Genomic DNA, 16,369 nt, shown 5'->3' on the forward strand with positions numbered 1-16,369 from the left:
CTGAGCTTTGAACAAGTAGGTTAGAACTCAGTCATGGAGAGCACTGAATACCATTCAGGAGTTTATACTTTATTCAGAAGGCAATTAAGAACCAGGGGAGGTTGGACATTGTTGTTTTAAATAAAGGACTAATATGATTGTAATGGTCCTTTTAGAATGTTACTGGGATAGCAAGGTGAAAGATGAATGGGAGAAAGCAAGGAAGACCTTTAAGCAGGAAGACCAATTAGGGAAACATTTTAGTAGTCTAAGTAGAAAGAAATGAAGGCCTTGAGTTATGATGATTATAGTGGGGTGGGGAGAAGTGGAAGAAGAGGAGAAGTAGAGATGATAGAATTTGGCAACTGGATTTTTAGGGGGAGAAAAAAGGAAACAGTCAAACATGACCATGATGTTAGGAGACTGGGAAAATGGTGGTGCCATGAATTGAAATTGAGAAGGCAGGGAGAGGGACAAATTTAGGAGGAAAGATGATGAGTTCAGTTTTAAACCTTGAGTTTGAGGCACTAGTGCAATACTGAGATGGAAATATAGGTTCTTGTAGCTAATAATATGAAAAATAAGCACTTTGGAGAATACCCATACTCAGGAGTCAAAGGGGAAAGAAAGAACAGAGTGGTCAGGGAGAAAAACAAGGAGACCCAAACAGACCAGAAGGATCAAAGAGGATGAAGTCATAAAAAAAAAAAAAAAGATTTTATTTGGTGATAGGGAGTTCAATATTATCTTGGAGAGTTTCAGTGGAGCAGTAGATTTGAAGGTCAAATTACAAGGGGTTAAGGACTGAGTGGATGATTTTTTAAAATGTGGAGACAGTGAATTCAGAATATTATTTTTCAGAACAGAATCTTTTTAGAGAAGGGGAGAAAAGAAATGGGATGATGACTTAAAATAGTCATAGAATCAAGGGAAGTTTCCCTTTCCCCTTCATAATGGTGAAATAATTAAGGATCGGGGACATGTTTTAAAGTTTAAAGAAAGAACTCAGTAGAGAATGGGAGATTTTATTGCATGGGAAATAGGAAGGAAAGGTAATATGATTGCAGACCTGGTCATAAAAGAGGATGGTAGAGGTTTTAGCTTTGGGAGAGTAGAGAGTCAGCTCTTCCTCTGAGACTGCTGGGAAGGATGGATCAGGATAGTGAAAAGATCAGAGGAGTTTAAACTTAAAAGATAAAAGAAAAAGCTATAGTTTTTATTCATCATGCTGAGATTCTTTTAGTGAACGTTGGAAACCTAGAAGTACCTCATTATATGTTTAAGTGAATTTTTACTTAATTATTTACTCACTCTTTGATATACCATAAATGACAAAATTGCATTTATATCAAAAAACTATTAAATATGAATTATAACCCTGTTTTCATTTCTCTTCTCCCTCAGATGATGAAACATGCTTGGGATAATTATAAACTTTATGCCTGGGGATTAAATGAACTGAAACCTATATCAAAAAAAGGACATTCAAGTAGTTTATTTGGTGAGTAGCATGTACTTTGGTGCTTAGATAGTAACTCTTCCCCAACTGAATGTGACCTATAATTCTGTATACCCATAAGGGTTACTTATAGCAAACATAGGTAAGGATTCAAAATTTATTATAGATATATTAAATTAGTAAAAATTGTTGGCAATGGTATTAGTAGTTGTATCTAGTTTTACCATAAAAGGAGGCTTTATCATATATGAATAGTCAATCTAGCCAAACAGATGTATTTATGATATGTCTCATTTATTTCTACCTATTATTAGCTCCTATATTGCAAGGGAAAATAGACCTCAGTTATTTACCTCACTCCTGTTACATTTATGTAGCACCTTTATATTTTCTAAAGACTTTCATATGCTTCATTTAACTTCATCCTCATGGGGTAGTTAATAATAATTATTCCTAGTTCATGGATTAAGAAACTAAGCACAGATTTAAATGATTTGCTCAAGGGTACTTCCCCTTCCTCCCCCCCCCCCCCCCCCCCCCCCCCCATTCCCCTAGTGATAGGCAATTGAGAGACTCCTGGCTAGGCTTTCCACTAGACCAGGCTACCTGGTTATGTGGCCAGGATAATGGGTTCAGTCCCTAGCTATACCAGTTGAACTTGTTCTAACCTCAACACAAAAGAGATTGAGGATCATTTTACTGATGTTTCTCTATAATTTTTAATTCTACCATGAAGTATGTGTGGTCCCCTATGATTTGTGCTGCAAAAACATGATCAATCAAACACTATTGTAGTACAGTTGTTTTATGCTAAGATGATCATCTCCTCTCCTTTTCCCTTTCTCACTTATTTCTTACCTCAGCCCCCAGAGCTACTTTTCCTTGTTTATTTCCTCCCAAGAGGATTCTGAGGGGGAAAGAGGATGAGGTTCTTGGGGTAGTGGGTTTGAGGGGTATGCTATTCTTTGGTTTCTAAAACCAGGAAACTGAATATAGAGTTCATTCAAAGTACAGGGGGCTCTGGAAGTTTAGCATGTTCCTTTTTAATCTAAAATCAAATTAGCCTCCAAGTCTTTGCCTGGTCCCTTGATGGACAAAGGAAAATTTCTTTAGTCAGCAAAGAATCTAATCCGATAGAACTTTAAACAGGTCACATTTCCTTATTAATATGATTAATTTTGAGAGACAAACCATTCAAATTATTTTGTTGAAGTGGGATTTTGTTTGTTAAGGATTATTTATAAAATATATCATCATTTTATGTTTGAAAACCTGTTTTACATGGATTTTTTACAAAGTGTACACACATATTGTTCTAGTGTTTGACTTTCAATAAAATTAACACAAATAAACAAACAATACAGATTATGTATTATGCATTTTCAAATGAAGCCTTGTATAGCTCAGTTAATTCATTTTGTGTTATCATTCAAATCTATTCATCACAATTTACTGGTATATTACTCTGTGTGTGCTCTCTCTCCCTCTCCACCTAGACACACACACACACATATGTTACGCTGTGGGACAGCTAGGTGGTGCAGTGGATAGAGTGCCAGGTCTGGAGTCAGGAAAACTCATCTTTGCGAGTTCAAATCTGGCCTTAGGCACCTTAAAAGGTTTGTGACACAGGACAAGTCACTTAACCCTGTTTGCTTCAGTTTCCTTATTTGTAAAATCAGCTAGAGAAGGAAATGGCAAGCCACGCCAATATCTCTGCCAAGAAAACCCCAAATGGGGTCACAAAGAGTGAGACACAACTGAAACAACTGGATAACATATTTACTCAGCTATTTTTTAACACTCATCTTTTCTTTAAGGATTTTCTTTTATGCCTAATGGAAATCAAAGTGCTCAGGATCATAGAATTTAGGGCTCAAATACATCTCAGTCTAACCCCTTCATTTTCCAAATGAAGAAACTGAAGCATGGATGGGTTACATAAATTTCCCAAAGTCACATATGGTAAGCAGTAGATCTGAGTACTCCAATTGGAAATCTCATGCCCTTTCCATGATGGTACTATGGGAAATTTAAAGCCAATAACAATAAACCCAAGGCAATGCAAAGCTTAGATAAGAGTCTCTTATTTTAGAAGAATCATAGAGCCTAAGAGGAAGATATGACAATGGACTGATTTATAGAGTAGGCTTATAAGCTTTCCTCTGTGAAGGCTTTTAATTTTCATTATGTATTCCATCATAGCCAATATCTGTGGTTTTGGTGCCACTAAACACCTGAAGTAATTTTTCTTGGACCTTTCCCATTCTTTATTCTTTGTCATTTTGTCTTTCTTCTATGTTCCTTTTCCTCCTCTTTCCCTCCTCTTTATTTTTCATGCACATTCTCTTTCCTTTCCCTTTCTTTTTTTCTTAGCTTCTGCCATAGGCCTTATTTGAATTAATAGGTAAATATTTCTCAATCTCATTAGTAGCACCCAGGATTTGGAATGTCATTGATCTCTGCCCTAAGCTATATTACTGGAATAAATCTCTCCAAGATCATCATAGTAAAAGAGTGTAATGCTTTCTTTACTCAGTGTTATTGAACTCGATTCACTACTGAAACATTTGATTGTTCCTGATTATCTTAGGGCTTTAATACGCTCAGATTATAATGCTTATAGATTCAATTTAATTGGAACCCTAAATGATTTATCCTTGAACTTTTAACATATCTCTTTCCCAAGTAGGTTTATTTAGAAATTCATCAAAATGAAAAAAATTGATTGCTCAAAAATATTATTTCTTTGAAATGTTTTTGTTTTTTGCTAATTGAATAATTTTTAATAATCTAAAATTTCTAGTATTTGTACTTTTACTCAATAAATCATAGTTGCTTAAACCTGGTTGCTACTGAGGTCCTTATCCAAAAGATCTTTTTGTTCCTTTATAGTTTAGTAACTGGGAATATTTATTTTTTTTAGATTTATATTGATCCTGAGAAACATTATACTTTTCCCTTACTAATTTAAATTGTATTGAAGTAGCCTTAGTTTTTCTCTATGAAAGTATATTGTAGAATATGCAAGAGAACTTACTGTTTTTAATAATAGTAATAATTTACTTTGAGGAAAGAAAATACAACTCTCCCACAGCACTTATCAATCACTTTGTCTTCAAATTAAGATTAGATATGTAGGGTGGCTATTTATCCTAATATCTGAGCATGACTTGTTATAAAACACTATAAAATTTTATTTTTTACAGCCAAGTTATATATTTTATAGTTACATCTGTGGAACTCTTAACTCTTTAATTAGAGAATAGCAAAATGATGTTAACTGACTCCTTTACCCAATCAAAAGGGAAACAAGCTCTTTACTGTGTAGATTCTCAGGAAATGATTATCTGCATAACTGTAGGCTGTTCTGAGAACTGACTTTCAAAACAGCTTTTTAGAGAAGAGTTAGGTAATTTCAAAATCATAAAGCTTTTTAGTGCTTTTTCCTTCTTGAGGTTATTCTCTGTCAGTTAGAATGTAACAACTATTTCAGACCAGTTTTGCATTTATTAAGTGCCTACTGTGTGCAAAGTTTTGTCCTAGGAACCAGAAATCATCAAAGTTAGTTAAGATAGGGATTCTAAACTAACTCTATTGGGGAGATAGGTTCATTAGCTTTAGAGCCAGGTGGGATTTAAGAAATCATCTAGTCTGGGGCAGCTAGGTGGCACAGTGAATAGAGCACTGGCCCTGGAGTCAGGAGGTCCTGAATTCAAATCCAGCCTCAGACACTTAACACAAAAACTAGCCATGTGACCTTGGGCAAGTCACTTAACCCCAAATTGCCTTCCAAAAAACAAAAAAATAAATCATCTTGTCTGACCCTTTCATTTTACAGATGAAACTAAGACCAGAAAACTAAGGCCCAGATAGGTGTACTCACCCAGAACCACCCAGGTAGCAGAGAGTAGTATAGTAGAGTTTTAGAACCAAGGATATCTGATTCCAAATTGACTGTTCTTTCCATTGCACCTCATTGTTTCCCATGACACATACACAGATTAAAATGTCTTCTTCTCTGTGTAGAGACATGTATTTTAAAATAGCTTCTAGTTCCAGACTTTTACCAGTAAGATGCATAAATCCACAATAAGCTACTTTTTCCTTCTGTGTCCAAGCCTTCTCTTCCATGGGAAAGAAATGTGGTCATTTCATTAAGACAGTTTTAAGAATGATCTATGAGATAGCTAGTGGTGGAGCAGACAAAGCGCTAGGACTGGAATCAGGAAGACATTTTGTTCAAATTTGGCCTCAGATGTTTACTGGTTGTGTGACTCTGGGAAAGTCATTTAATCCTTATGTGCCTTTTTCCTTATCTGTAAAATGGACATAATAATAGCACCTCCCTCCCAGGATTGCTGTGAGGATAAAATGACATGATATTTGGACAGCACTTTGCAAACCTTAAAGTACTTTATGAATTTCTTATTATTACTACTATTACTGGTAGTTACCACTGCCACCTCAACTGTGCTATTTACTTACATTTTCTAAACCTTTCCTAAAAATGAAAAGAAATAATGGTATTGCTTACCACAAAGACTTCTCTTGTCAACCAGAACTGCAAAGGAAAGAAGAGACCAGATATTTGCATTTGAATTGAAACTAGAAAATCAAAAACATTTCTTTGAAAAGCCTTAAACATCTTATAATTGATATTTCGGTAAAAACTAGTAGTTGATAAATTCCTGTTTTGAAGTCATTTTTCTTTTTGTACTAGTACACCCCCCCAGTCATATTTTAAAATAAAATTGGCTTAATGCAAAAAATTAGGTTTTAAGATATATTTCATCAAAGATATTCTGCCAATTGCCTTTTTCTTTTAGATTAGATTTAGAATTAGCAACTGAATTTTTGGTTGTGAAACATTTTTAAATTCTACTCTTAGCATTCTCTGGTACTAATTTCTTGGTATTTGGTTTGTGAAGGTTTACCTGTGAATTCCCATTTGGAGTGTAATATTAATAAATGCAGCTCTTTGTTCTCCAGAATGCTGATGATCCACAATGATGGCCCTGCATTAGAATTAGAGGAATCAACTTTTATGGTCCCTTTTCCATTACACTGCAAAATTAAAAATACTTGTCCTTTTTCTAATCTGACATAATTCTTGATAAATAAGCAATTCCTGATTAATTATTAATTATTTATTATTAGTAGTGTTAGGGGTCATTTTTGCCTAAGATGGGTACCATTTTATACCTCCTAGAAATGATATTAATATTACAGGCAAACTATTTGTACATGTTGATTTTCTCTGCTGTGTTCAAATCCATTAGCATAGTTATTTGAGCATTGACTATATTCATATTTTCTTACAAAGTTTACATGGGAATGAATATACTGACCTTGTTCAAGGTACAAGAGGCAGAAATAGGTTAATTCTTTTTTCTCTTTCCCAAATTGGTTCATTTATTCTCTATTGAATAAATCTCATTTTGCTTTAGTGGCTATGATGTCTTAAAGCGTGGTGAATGGTGGTGGGGGGGAAGGGAGTACTAGATTTGGAATTAGAATTGTCTCTCCCCCTCAAAGACCTTGGGTAGTTCATTTAAGCTCTGTGGGACTCAATTTCTTCATTTGTAAAATGAGGAGGTTGGTCCAGAATATAGCCCTTTGAAGTGGAAAGAAATCTGCTTTTGGAGTCAGAAACATGTGTTGCTCAAAATCTTATGTGATGCTTGCTACCTGTGTGACTTAGCCCCATGGGTCTCAAGTTTTCTCATCTGTAAAATGGAGGTTAGACTAAATGAGTTTGTTTCCAATCCCATATTTGTGATCTTACCATCTAACTCTATGCAATTTAAGTCAAATTATGCTTATAATGCATATTATAATGTACAGGTATGGTTTCATATAATTTCATTGGATTTTTAATTATGAATTTGTTTGATGGTCAATATTTGTTTAGTACAGACAAATCAGAAAGTAAATTTAGAGAAGTTTGTTTCATTTTACATAGGAAAATGGTAAATATGTTTCCAATTCTGTCTTGTTATATATGCTATTGTTTTGATTTTGGTATTTGACCTATATATTTACTGTGGTTCTGTAAGGGAATTTTAGAATATGATCATGAAGCATTATCATTTTTTAACTGAAAATCAACCTCTATTCACCTGAAAGGTTTTCATTGTGTTGTTAGTATCAGCCACTATCTGATTTGAATGGGGATTGCTAACTAAAGAGATTTTTATTTTCAAGGTATGGTCAGATAGTTAGCTGTATCTGTAAACCACATTTTATTAAATAAAGAATTTTCTCTTCTTTTCAGGCAACATCCAAGGAGCAACAATAGTAGATGCCCTAGATACTCTCTTTATAATGGAAATGAAAGATGAATTCAAGGAGGCAAAAGAATGGATTGAAAAACATTTAGATTTTAACGTGGTAAGTTAAATACAAGTTAGAATGATTATTTGTTAATTCTGCCCTTAAAACATGAGCTGATATTTTGCAGTAAAGCTGCTATGGTGTTATACTACACCCTAGCAGTAACAAATCATAGTGCAGTTCTTATAATATCATCTTTCTCAAATTGGTTCATTCTCAAATAGGGAAGTTACAATTTTGAGCCTGCCTTCACTACTTCCCCCAGACATATGCTTGCTTTTGGGGTAAACAAAGTATATTACATTCATAAATAAACTAAACTTTGCCCTTACCAAAGAAGAAAAAAGATGAAGCAAAACTAACAACAGTGCATCAAAATTTTAGCATCAATGAAATAAAATCACAACTGAAACTAGAAGTATTAAAGTCAAATCTTATCTAAGAAATTAGCCTAATGAGAAGAACCATAAAGTAAAATCAAAAGACTTTCTTTTACCCAATATGACTTCCTTATTAAAGACTAAGCTGATATAAGTGTAGCTAGATGGTGCAGTGAATAAAGTGCTGGACTTGGAGGGAGGAAGTCCTGTGTTCAAATCCCCTCTTGGTCACTTACCAGCCATGTAACTCTGGGCAAATCACAACCTCTCAGCCTCAATTTCCTTGCCTGTAAAACAGGTAATAGCAGCTCCTATTGCACAGGATTGTTGTGAGGATCCCAATAAGATCATATGCAAAATGCTTTGTAAAAATTAAAGCTATATATAAATGCTAGTTGTCATCATTGTTAAATGTTCTCAAAATCTGTTACATAGATACAAATAGTAATTTCCAGCTCAAGGAAACAAAACAAGAACATATTAAATTGAGATGATGAAGAATGTTTTTTTTTAATTATAACTATATTGTGATGGTTACTTGAATGTAGTTTTATCTAACTTTGTAATTATGTAGATAGTCTGCTCCCTTTAAAGTTTAAAGCTTTTTTCCATTATCAGAAATCATAAAAGGGACTTAAAGTTGAGATTTCTAAAATCTAAAGAAAAGTGAAAGGAGAGCATCCTTATGAAGACAATACTTGAACTTTGGTTCACTAATTTAGAGAGAAAACCAGGCTGGCCTGAGAGAAAGCAAAGTGACTTGACCTTCTGACATAGTGTTGGGTTTTGGGGAGACAGTGAAGGCCCTTGCCAGATTATATTGGAAGGCAGTCACCACTACTCTGCCTACTGGTATAGCTAGCTCTTCATATGTTTGAGAAGTGGTGAACTAACAAAAGCATATTTGTTTGATCTGTAATAAAATTGTGAAGTTTCCTTTTGAATAACTTTTCAGTGGAGCAGATGATAATTTTGTTTCTTTTTTCTGCTGTAGAATATAAGTACTTTCCAAATAAGTCAATCTTGAATTTCCCCATTAATTTATAAAGCTAGTTACAAGTTAAATCTCATTTTCAGATCTTTTTTATTACAACTAAAATACTATTTGTTGTTAAAACATTAAGTGCCCTTATAGTGTGATTTCCCTCTCTTCCCCTCCCAAAAATATAGACTATGTTAAAAATGAATTTTTATCCAAGAGAATAAGATTTCTTTTTAAAAACTGACTTTAAGAAGCAAGGTAAAAATGTGTTTAATTTTTTTAATGAAAATTAGTTATTTGCATAGACAAACACTTTTCTGCTTGGTTTACAAATGTTAAAATTTTTAGCAGAAATAAAAATGGGAATTGTATTGGAATACAAATGAATTTGTCTTTTTTTTAACTATAAAGGGATATTTTAACAAGAGGGACTGTTTTGGCAAGTTTAGTATTTCATAGGTAATATAAATGCATATAGTAAATGCCCTTCATTGGTTTATACTGCCAATAACTAAAACTCATTGAGATTTAATTATAGAATCAGTAGCTAGACTTTTTTGCATTATCATTAATACAAAGTTCAAATAACTTCAAAACTTATGTAAAATCATAGGAATGATTTGTACCTAGGAGTAGGAGAGAGAGTTTCACAGTAAGTTCTCCTGGTTAACAGGAAGCCCCTACATGAAAAGCAAAAAGAACATAATGTGTATTCTAACTAGAATGCAAAGTTTGTTCTGAAAGATTAGGAACAAAAACTTCTTCTCAATAATTAAAATTTGTCCTGGCAATTGAACATCCTCCTATTAATTCCGAGAGAGGTTTCCAAGTCATCAATGCAGTTCAAAGAAGGAGAAATTATAAGAACTGAGAAATTAGTAGTTGGAGAAGAGGAGTCTTGTTTCCACATAATAAGCAGACTGTGTTTGCATTATCAGTGGTACATAGTTCAAATGACTTCAAGAGGTACTTTAATTCATAAGAATGATTTGTACCTGGGAGTAGGCGAGATGGTTTTACAGCATCTTTCATCAGTGAAATCCCAAACTGGAGGACAGATTCAAGGTCTGTGCTATAATGAATTCTTCACTAAAGAATGGTCAATTGAGGCTAAGTATGATGGTTAATGTTAATTATGATTAACTAGCTTCCCTTTCATGTCTGTTTTCCTATTCCCAATCTGTTTCTCTGTTCTTAATAGCTTTTCAAGGTTTATGCCCTCAATAGCTGTGAGTTCTTCTTTCAGCTTTCTCCATCCATCCCTTTCATAGAAAAACAAATTAGCAGTTATTTTTTGAGTTTTTGCCACATGCAAAACACTATATATTATACAGTATGAAGAATAAAAATTAATATAACACTGTCTCTGTCCTCAGGAACTTTACAATGTAGATCAGAAGTTCTTAACCTTAGGGGCGGCCAGGTGGCTCAGCGAGTAAGAGCACCGGCTCCAGTGTCGGGATGACCTGGGATCAAATCCGGGCTCAGATACTTAGCACCACACCCAGAAATAAATGGCCGTGTAACCTTGAGCAAGTTACTTAACCCTGATTGCTTAAAAAAAATGTCTATTCTTAACCTTAGGGGCGGCCAGGTGGCTCAGTGAGTAAGAGCACCGGCTCCAGTGTCAGGATGACCTGGAGATCAAATCCCGGGCTCAGACACTCAGCACCACACCCAGAAATAGCTGGCCATCTAACCTTGAGCAAGTTACTTAACCCCGATTGCTTTAAAAAAAAAAAAAAGAAGTTCTTAACCTGGGGCCTATGGGCTTTTTGTTTTTAATAGTTTGATAATGATATTTCAATATAATTGGTTATGTGGCACTTAAAAAGTTTGAAACATAATTTCATGATAATTTAATCATTTTATTAATAATTCCAACATGTTTATTAGTAAAAGGATAGCCATTTGACCATCTCTCTTAAACCAAAGACCCCTCTTGGCAGAGGGCTCACAGTATATATTATATGCCCTTGGAAGAGTAAGTGTTCCTGAGAATGGCAATCAGCTCTAATTGGTTAATAATTAATGAGAATTAATATAATAATGAGGGGTTGAGCTATATTATTAGTGAGAATCTTGGGGTATAGGACCTGGATCACCCAAATCTTGGTCAGAGGCTTATCAGTTTCCATATCACCTATCTGACAAAAGGGAGAATCAACATTTTTCCCAGACCAGTCACACAATGTAAACACAATGAGCAGGAATCCTCTCAGCCCCAACTTAGAATTTCTTTTACTGTCTGATTAGATCTTGACCTGGGTAAACATTTTTTAAAAATTTCCCACAGTGGTTGCTTTCTAGATGAGGAAGTAAAAAAGGGGAAAAAACTTGGTTCTGATTTGATATTTGGTTATTAAATACAAAAGAGAAATAATCATTTCTCTCAGTTATCATTGTAATAGGGAGCTAGGTAGCATGAGGCATAGTGGAGAGAACTCTGGATTGGAATCAGGAATTCATATCCTGAGTTCATATCCTGCCTACTTACTAGCTATGTGACCCTGAGCAAATCACTCAACCTCTCAGCCTCGGTTTCTTCATCTACAAAAAGGGGATAATAATAGCACTAATCTGACCAGAATTGTTGAGAGGATCAAATGAGATGACATGTAAACCATGTGTAAATCTTAAAAGTACTATGTAAATAATTGTTGAATGTGTTTGGATTTTACCAGATTGCTCAAGGGAGTCCATGGCACAAAAAAATTAAGAATCCCTGCTCTAGATAAAAATATGACCTAACATAGGAAGTTAACATTAAAAGACAAACACAGAAATTAAGATAGGAGTAGAAAAGATATCACAAAGTAATATGGGGTTGATTGCCATATCCATTATAAGAAGAAGGGAGAGGTTATTTCAAATTGAGATCATCGGGTTTACTAAGGAAGTGATATTTGACTTAGGTCTTGAAGGATGAGTATGACATATTTAATTATAGCAGCTCACCCATATATGATATTTTGTCAGAATAAAGACTTTACAGTTACAAAGCATACATTATATATCTTATTTATTCTTCACAAAAGCCGTCAGAAGTAGATAAGAATATATTATTAACCCCATTTTATTAATCAGGAAACTGAGAACAAAGTTAAGTCACTTCCCCAAGTCCACATAGAGTAACTAAGAGTACATGGCTGGGAGTAGGCCCAGTTTCCTAATTCTAAACCCTACTATTTTTCTCCTATTGCCATGCTGCCTCTCTAAGCATTTATCAATTTGTTCATTCAACAAATGCTTACTAAGCATCTGTTTTTGAAGGAGTGCTAGGCAAGATGCTAGGAAATAAAATTTTAAAACTATGTATATAAGATAAAATAAGAATATAGTCTCTGCTGTCAAAGTATAATCTCTCAAAGAGAGATGTAGAGAAAAGTATCGTGTGACATATAAGGAGGAAGACAGCAAATGGGATTAGCAACGGAAAGGCCTCCTGTGGGCAAGAGCATGAGTTAGGCTTTGAAGGTTGGTGAAGTGGGGAAAAAGGAAATTCCAGGCACAGGGAAAAGCATAAGCAAAGTATGGAATTATAGATTTATATCTGGAAGGTACTGTGAGGCCATCATGTCAGACTTCTTCATTTAGAGTCCCAGAGAAGTTAAATGACTTACCTCTGATCACAAATTTATCTTACATTAGATTTGAATTTGGGACTTCCCTTACTTCATACTCTATTTACTATATCATACTGCCTGGCATGGAAGTGTTTAAGGTTCAGTTAGATTAAAGTATTTATGATGAGATAAAGCTAGAAATGTAGAGTGTTGTCAGATTGTGGAAGACCTTGAATAACTGACCAAAAAAAGTCTACCCTTTACTTATTAGGCAGTTGGAAGCCACTGAAGATTTTTTTTACCAAAGGAGAAACTTGCATAGCTAAATAGATACATAAGGAAGATAAGTACATCAGTAGTGTGAAACATTGATTGAAGGGATAAGAGTGGAGGCAGAAAGACCTGTTAGGAGATTATTGCAATAGTCCAGGCAGGTGATAATGAGGACCTTGAATGAAGGTCCTGATAATGATAATGAAGTCTTATATGGTGAAACAGAAAGAAGGTAATGGATTTGAGAAATGATGTTGGAACAGAATCAACAAAAATTGGTGAAAGCTTAATTATGAGTATATAAGGGAAAAGAGTCAAAGGTAATACCAAGTTTTCATGCATGGGAGACAAGCACAGTCAAGGGTAGATAAATATTTGGGAGTTATTTGCTTAGAGGTTGCTAGTTGAAACCAAAGAAAAAGAATATGATTTCCAAGGGAAAGGATATATGGGAAGAAGAAAAGATGGACAAGGACAGAACCTTGAAGATCGTGAAGGTCACATAACTCATCAGTGTCTGAGGCAGGATTCAGATTCATAGTTTCCTGACTAAAAGTGCAGTGCCATATCCACTAAGCCACACAGAGGGTGTAAAAAGTTGATCTAACCTTAATTTCTACTAGCCAGCTTCCCAGTTTTCCCAGCAGTTTTTGTAAACTAGTGAGTTTTTCCACCATTGGAGGCCATCTTTGGTTTTAGCAAATACTATTCCACTATGTCCATTTACTTCTAAATATTGTTCTTAATCTGTTCCAATGATTATGTTTTCTCTTTTTTTAACTAGCACTAAATTTTTTTGATAACCACAGTGCAGTTGTACAGTGTGAGATCTGAAAATGTTAAGTCTATTTCCTTTCCACTTTTTAAATCTGTGGTTCTTGAAATTCTGATCTTTTGCTCTTCCAGGTGAATTTTTTTTTAAAGTTTCTATCTATAAATTAATCCTTTGGTACTTTGATTGGTATGTCATTGAATAACTAAATTAATTTAGATAGTATTGTCATTTTTATTATGTTAGCACAGCCCAACCATGATCAATTAATAATCTGTTCAGTTGTTTAGGCCTATCTTTATTTCTGTAAAGAGTGCTTTGTAGTTGTAGTCACAAAATTCTTGTGTCTGTCTCAGTAGTAAGACCTACCAATTATATTCATTCTGTAGTTAATGAATGCTGTTTCTTTTTCTAGCTTTTCTTATTGGTTTATGTTGGTAATATACTGAAAGGATGAAGATTTCTGTGGGTTCCTTTTATATCCTGTTACTTTACTGAATCTATTCATTATAATTAATTTATTAGTTGAATCTCTAAGGTTCTCTAAGAATACCATGATCATTTCTGAGAAGTGATCATTTTCTTTCCCCTTTTACCATGCATATTCCCTCAGTCTCTTTTTCTTGTCTTTCAAGTTTTTCTAGAACTATATGAAATCATAATTGTGACAATGAAAATGCTTACTTTATTTCTTTTATTGCAAAGACATGCTTTCTTCACTGCATGTAATGCTCAATCTTAGTTTTTAGAGAGATACTATTATTTTTTAAAAGGTTCACTTTATTCCTATGCTTTTAATGTTTTTATCTGTAATGGATGTTGTATTTTGACATAAGGACTTTTTTTCATCTATTGATAGAATCTTAGGATTTCTAATGTTTTTGTTATTAATATGGCCTCTTATGTTTATAGTTTTCTTAATGTAAAACAAATTGTGCAATGTCAGTATAAATCCAAGTTTTATCAATATTTCTGCATTGCTATTCATTAGGGATATTGGTATATGGTTTTCTTTCTTCTCTCTTTGTCTCTCCCTGGTTTAGGTATCAAGACCATATTTGTATCATAAAAGGAGATTGGTAGGATCCTTTCTTTTTCTATTTTTGCAAATAGTTCCTATTAATTGTTCTTTGAATGTTACTTAGAATTCACTTGTAAATATACCAGATCCCTTTTTTTTTTTAAATGGGAATTCATTCATAACTCATTCACTTATTTTTTTCTGAGATTGAGTTATTTAAATTCTCTTTTTGGACTGTTCTGGGCATTTTATATTTTATAAATACTAACCCATTTCATTTGCTTTTTTGCTTGCAAATAGATTCCAATAGTTTATTTGTTGTGAATGCTGATTTTTATTTTTGGTACTGATACTTTGGTTTTCTCTTTTTTAAATTAGATTTATAACATTTGACCATTTTTAAAAGTTTTTTTTTTAGAAAACTAACTCCTAGTCTTATTTCTCAATTTGATGGTTTTTATTTCAATTTTATTAATTTTTTTTATTTTCAAGCTTCTTTTTTCTATTAGATATTTTTGATTTGTTGCTTTTGTAGTTTGTTTTAGTTTCATGCTCAATCATTGATCTCTTCTTTCTCTCTGTTGTGAATATTGGTGTTTAGAGATTAATTTTCCTGTCAGGACTACTTTGGCTGAATTCCAAAAGTTTTGGTATGTTGTCTCAATGTTGTTATTTTCTTTGCTTAAATTATATATTGTTTCTATGACTTGTTCTTTGATCAATTGATTTTTTAGGATTTAATTAACTCATCTCCACATAATTTTAAATCTTTTGTTCAAAAGCCAAAAGCCCTTTGGTTGATTTTTTTAAATTGTGTTTAATATTTCTGATTTTCTGCATTTATGTATGAAGTTGATTTGACTTAGTATGTGGTCAATTTCTGTAAAGATTCTATGCTCAGCTGCATATGTTTGTATTCCTTTTTATTCCCATTCATTAATCACTGGAAAACTAACATATCTAATTTATCTACAGTTCTACTCAGCCCTTAATTGTAAATTGAGGTCCCTAACTGTTATCAAGTTGCTGTCTATTTCTACATTTAATTTAATTTGCTTTTTATTTATGAATTTAGATGTTCTACTATTTTGAGATTACAAGTATTTTTATCATTTCATTGGCAGCATGAGCCTTTAGGTGTAATGTAATTTCCCTCTTTTTCTCTTTTAAACAGGTTTACTTTTATTGTTGTCCTGTCTAATGTTATGATTTTTATCTTGACTTATATTAGCTCCCCTGAAATATAAATTCATCTCCAAACTTAACTTTGTGAATTTTTAAGTTTCAAGAGTGACTTTTTTATAAGCAGCTTATTGTTAGGCCCTGCTTTCTAATTCATTCCATTATCCTCTTCTGTTTTCTATTTCTTGGGTGAGTTCATCCCATTCACATTTATATTTCTGATTGCCAGTTATTTTACTACATCATATCTCCCCCTCCCTTTATATTAGAGAAGGTGGTAAAAGGATTGTGATCAACACTAGTGATCTCTAATTAAAGCGATGTTTCCACTTTATTTCTCCTACTCTTTTTCTCTCACCTACTCTTCATCATTGGTTTTTATTATTTCTTTGCTTCTTTTAATCTGCTCTCATAAAGAT

General features: G+C 33.6%; 1 protein-coding gene across 2 annotated transcripts in view; it reads left to right on the forward strand.

The window, feature by feature from the left end:
• The window catches only part of MAN1A1 (mannosidase alpha class 1A member 1), a 188,604-nt gene that overhangs the window by 45,558 nt on the left and 126,677 nt on the right, over positions 1-16,369 (forward strand). For both annotated transcript variants that reach the window (XM_069076950.1, XM_069076951.1), the window contains exons 3-4: positions 1,384-1,480; positions 7,716-7,831. In XM_069076950.1, the coding sequence (XP_068933051.1) occupies positions 1,384-1,480; positions 7,716-7,831 (213 nt within the window). The remainder of the gene's footprint in view (positions 1-1,383; positions 1,481-7,715; positions 7,832-16,369) is intronic.

The sequence above is a fragment of the Petaurus breviceps genome, unplaced genomic scaffold (genome assembly GCF_028583685.1).
Source record: "Petaurus breviceps papuanus isolate PSGF00001 unplaced genomic scaffold, PetGlider_PUasm1.0 90977, whole genome shotgun sequence".
Classification (NCBI taxonomy): domain Eukaryota; kingdom Metazoa; phylum Chordata; class Mammalia; order Diprotodontia; family Petauridae; genus Petaurus; species Petaurus breviceps.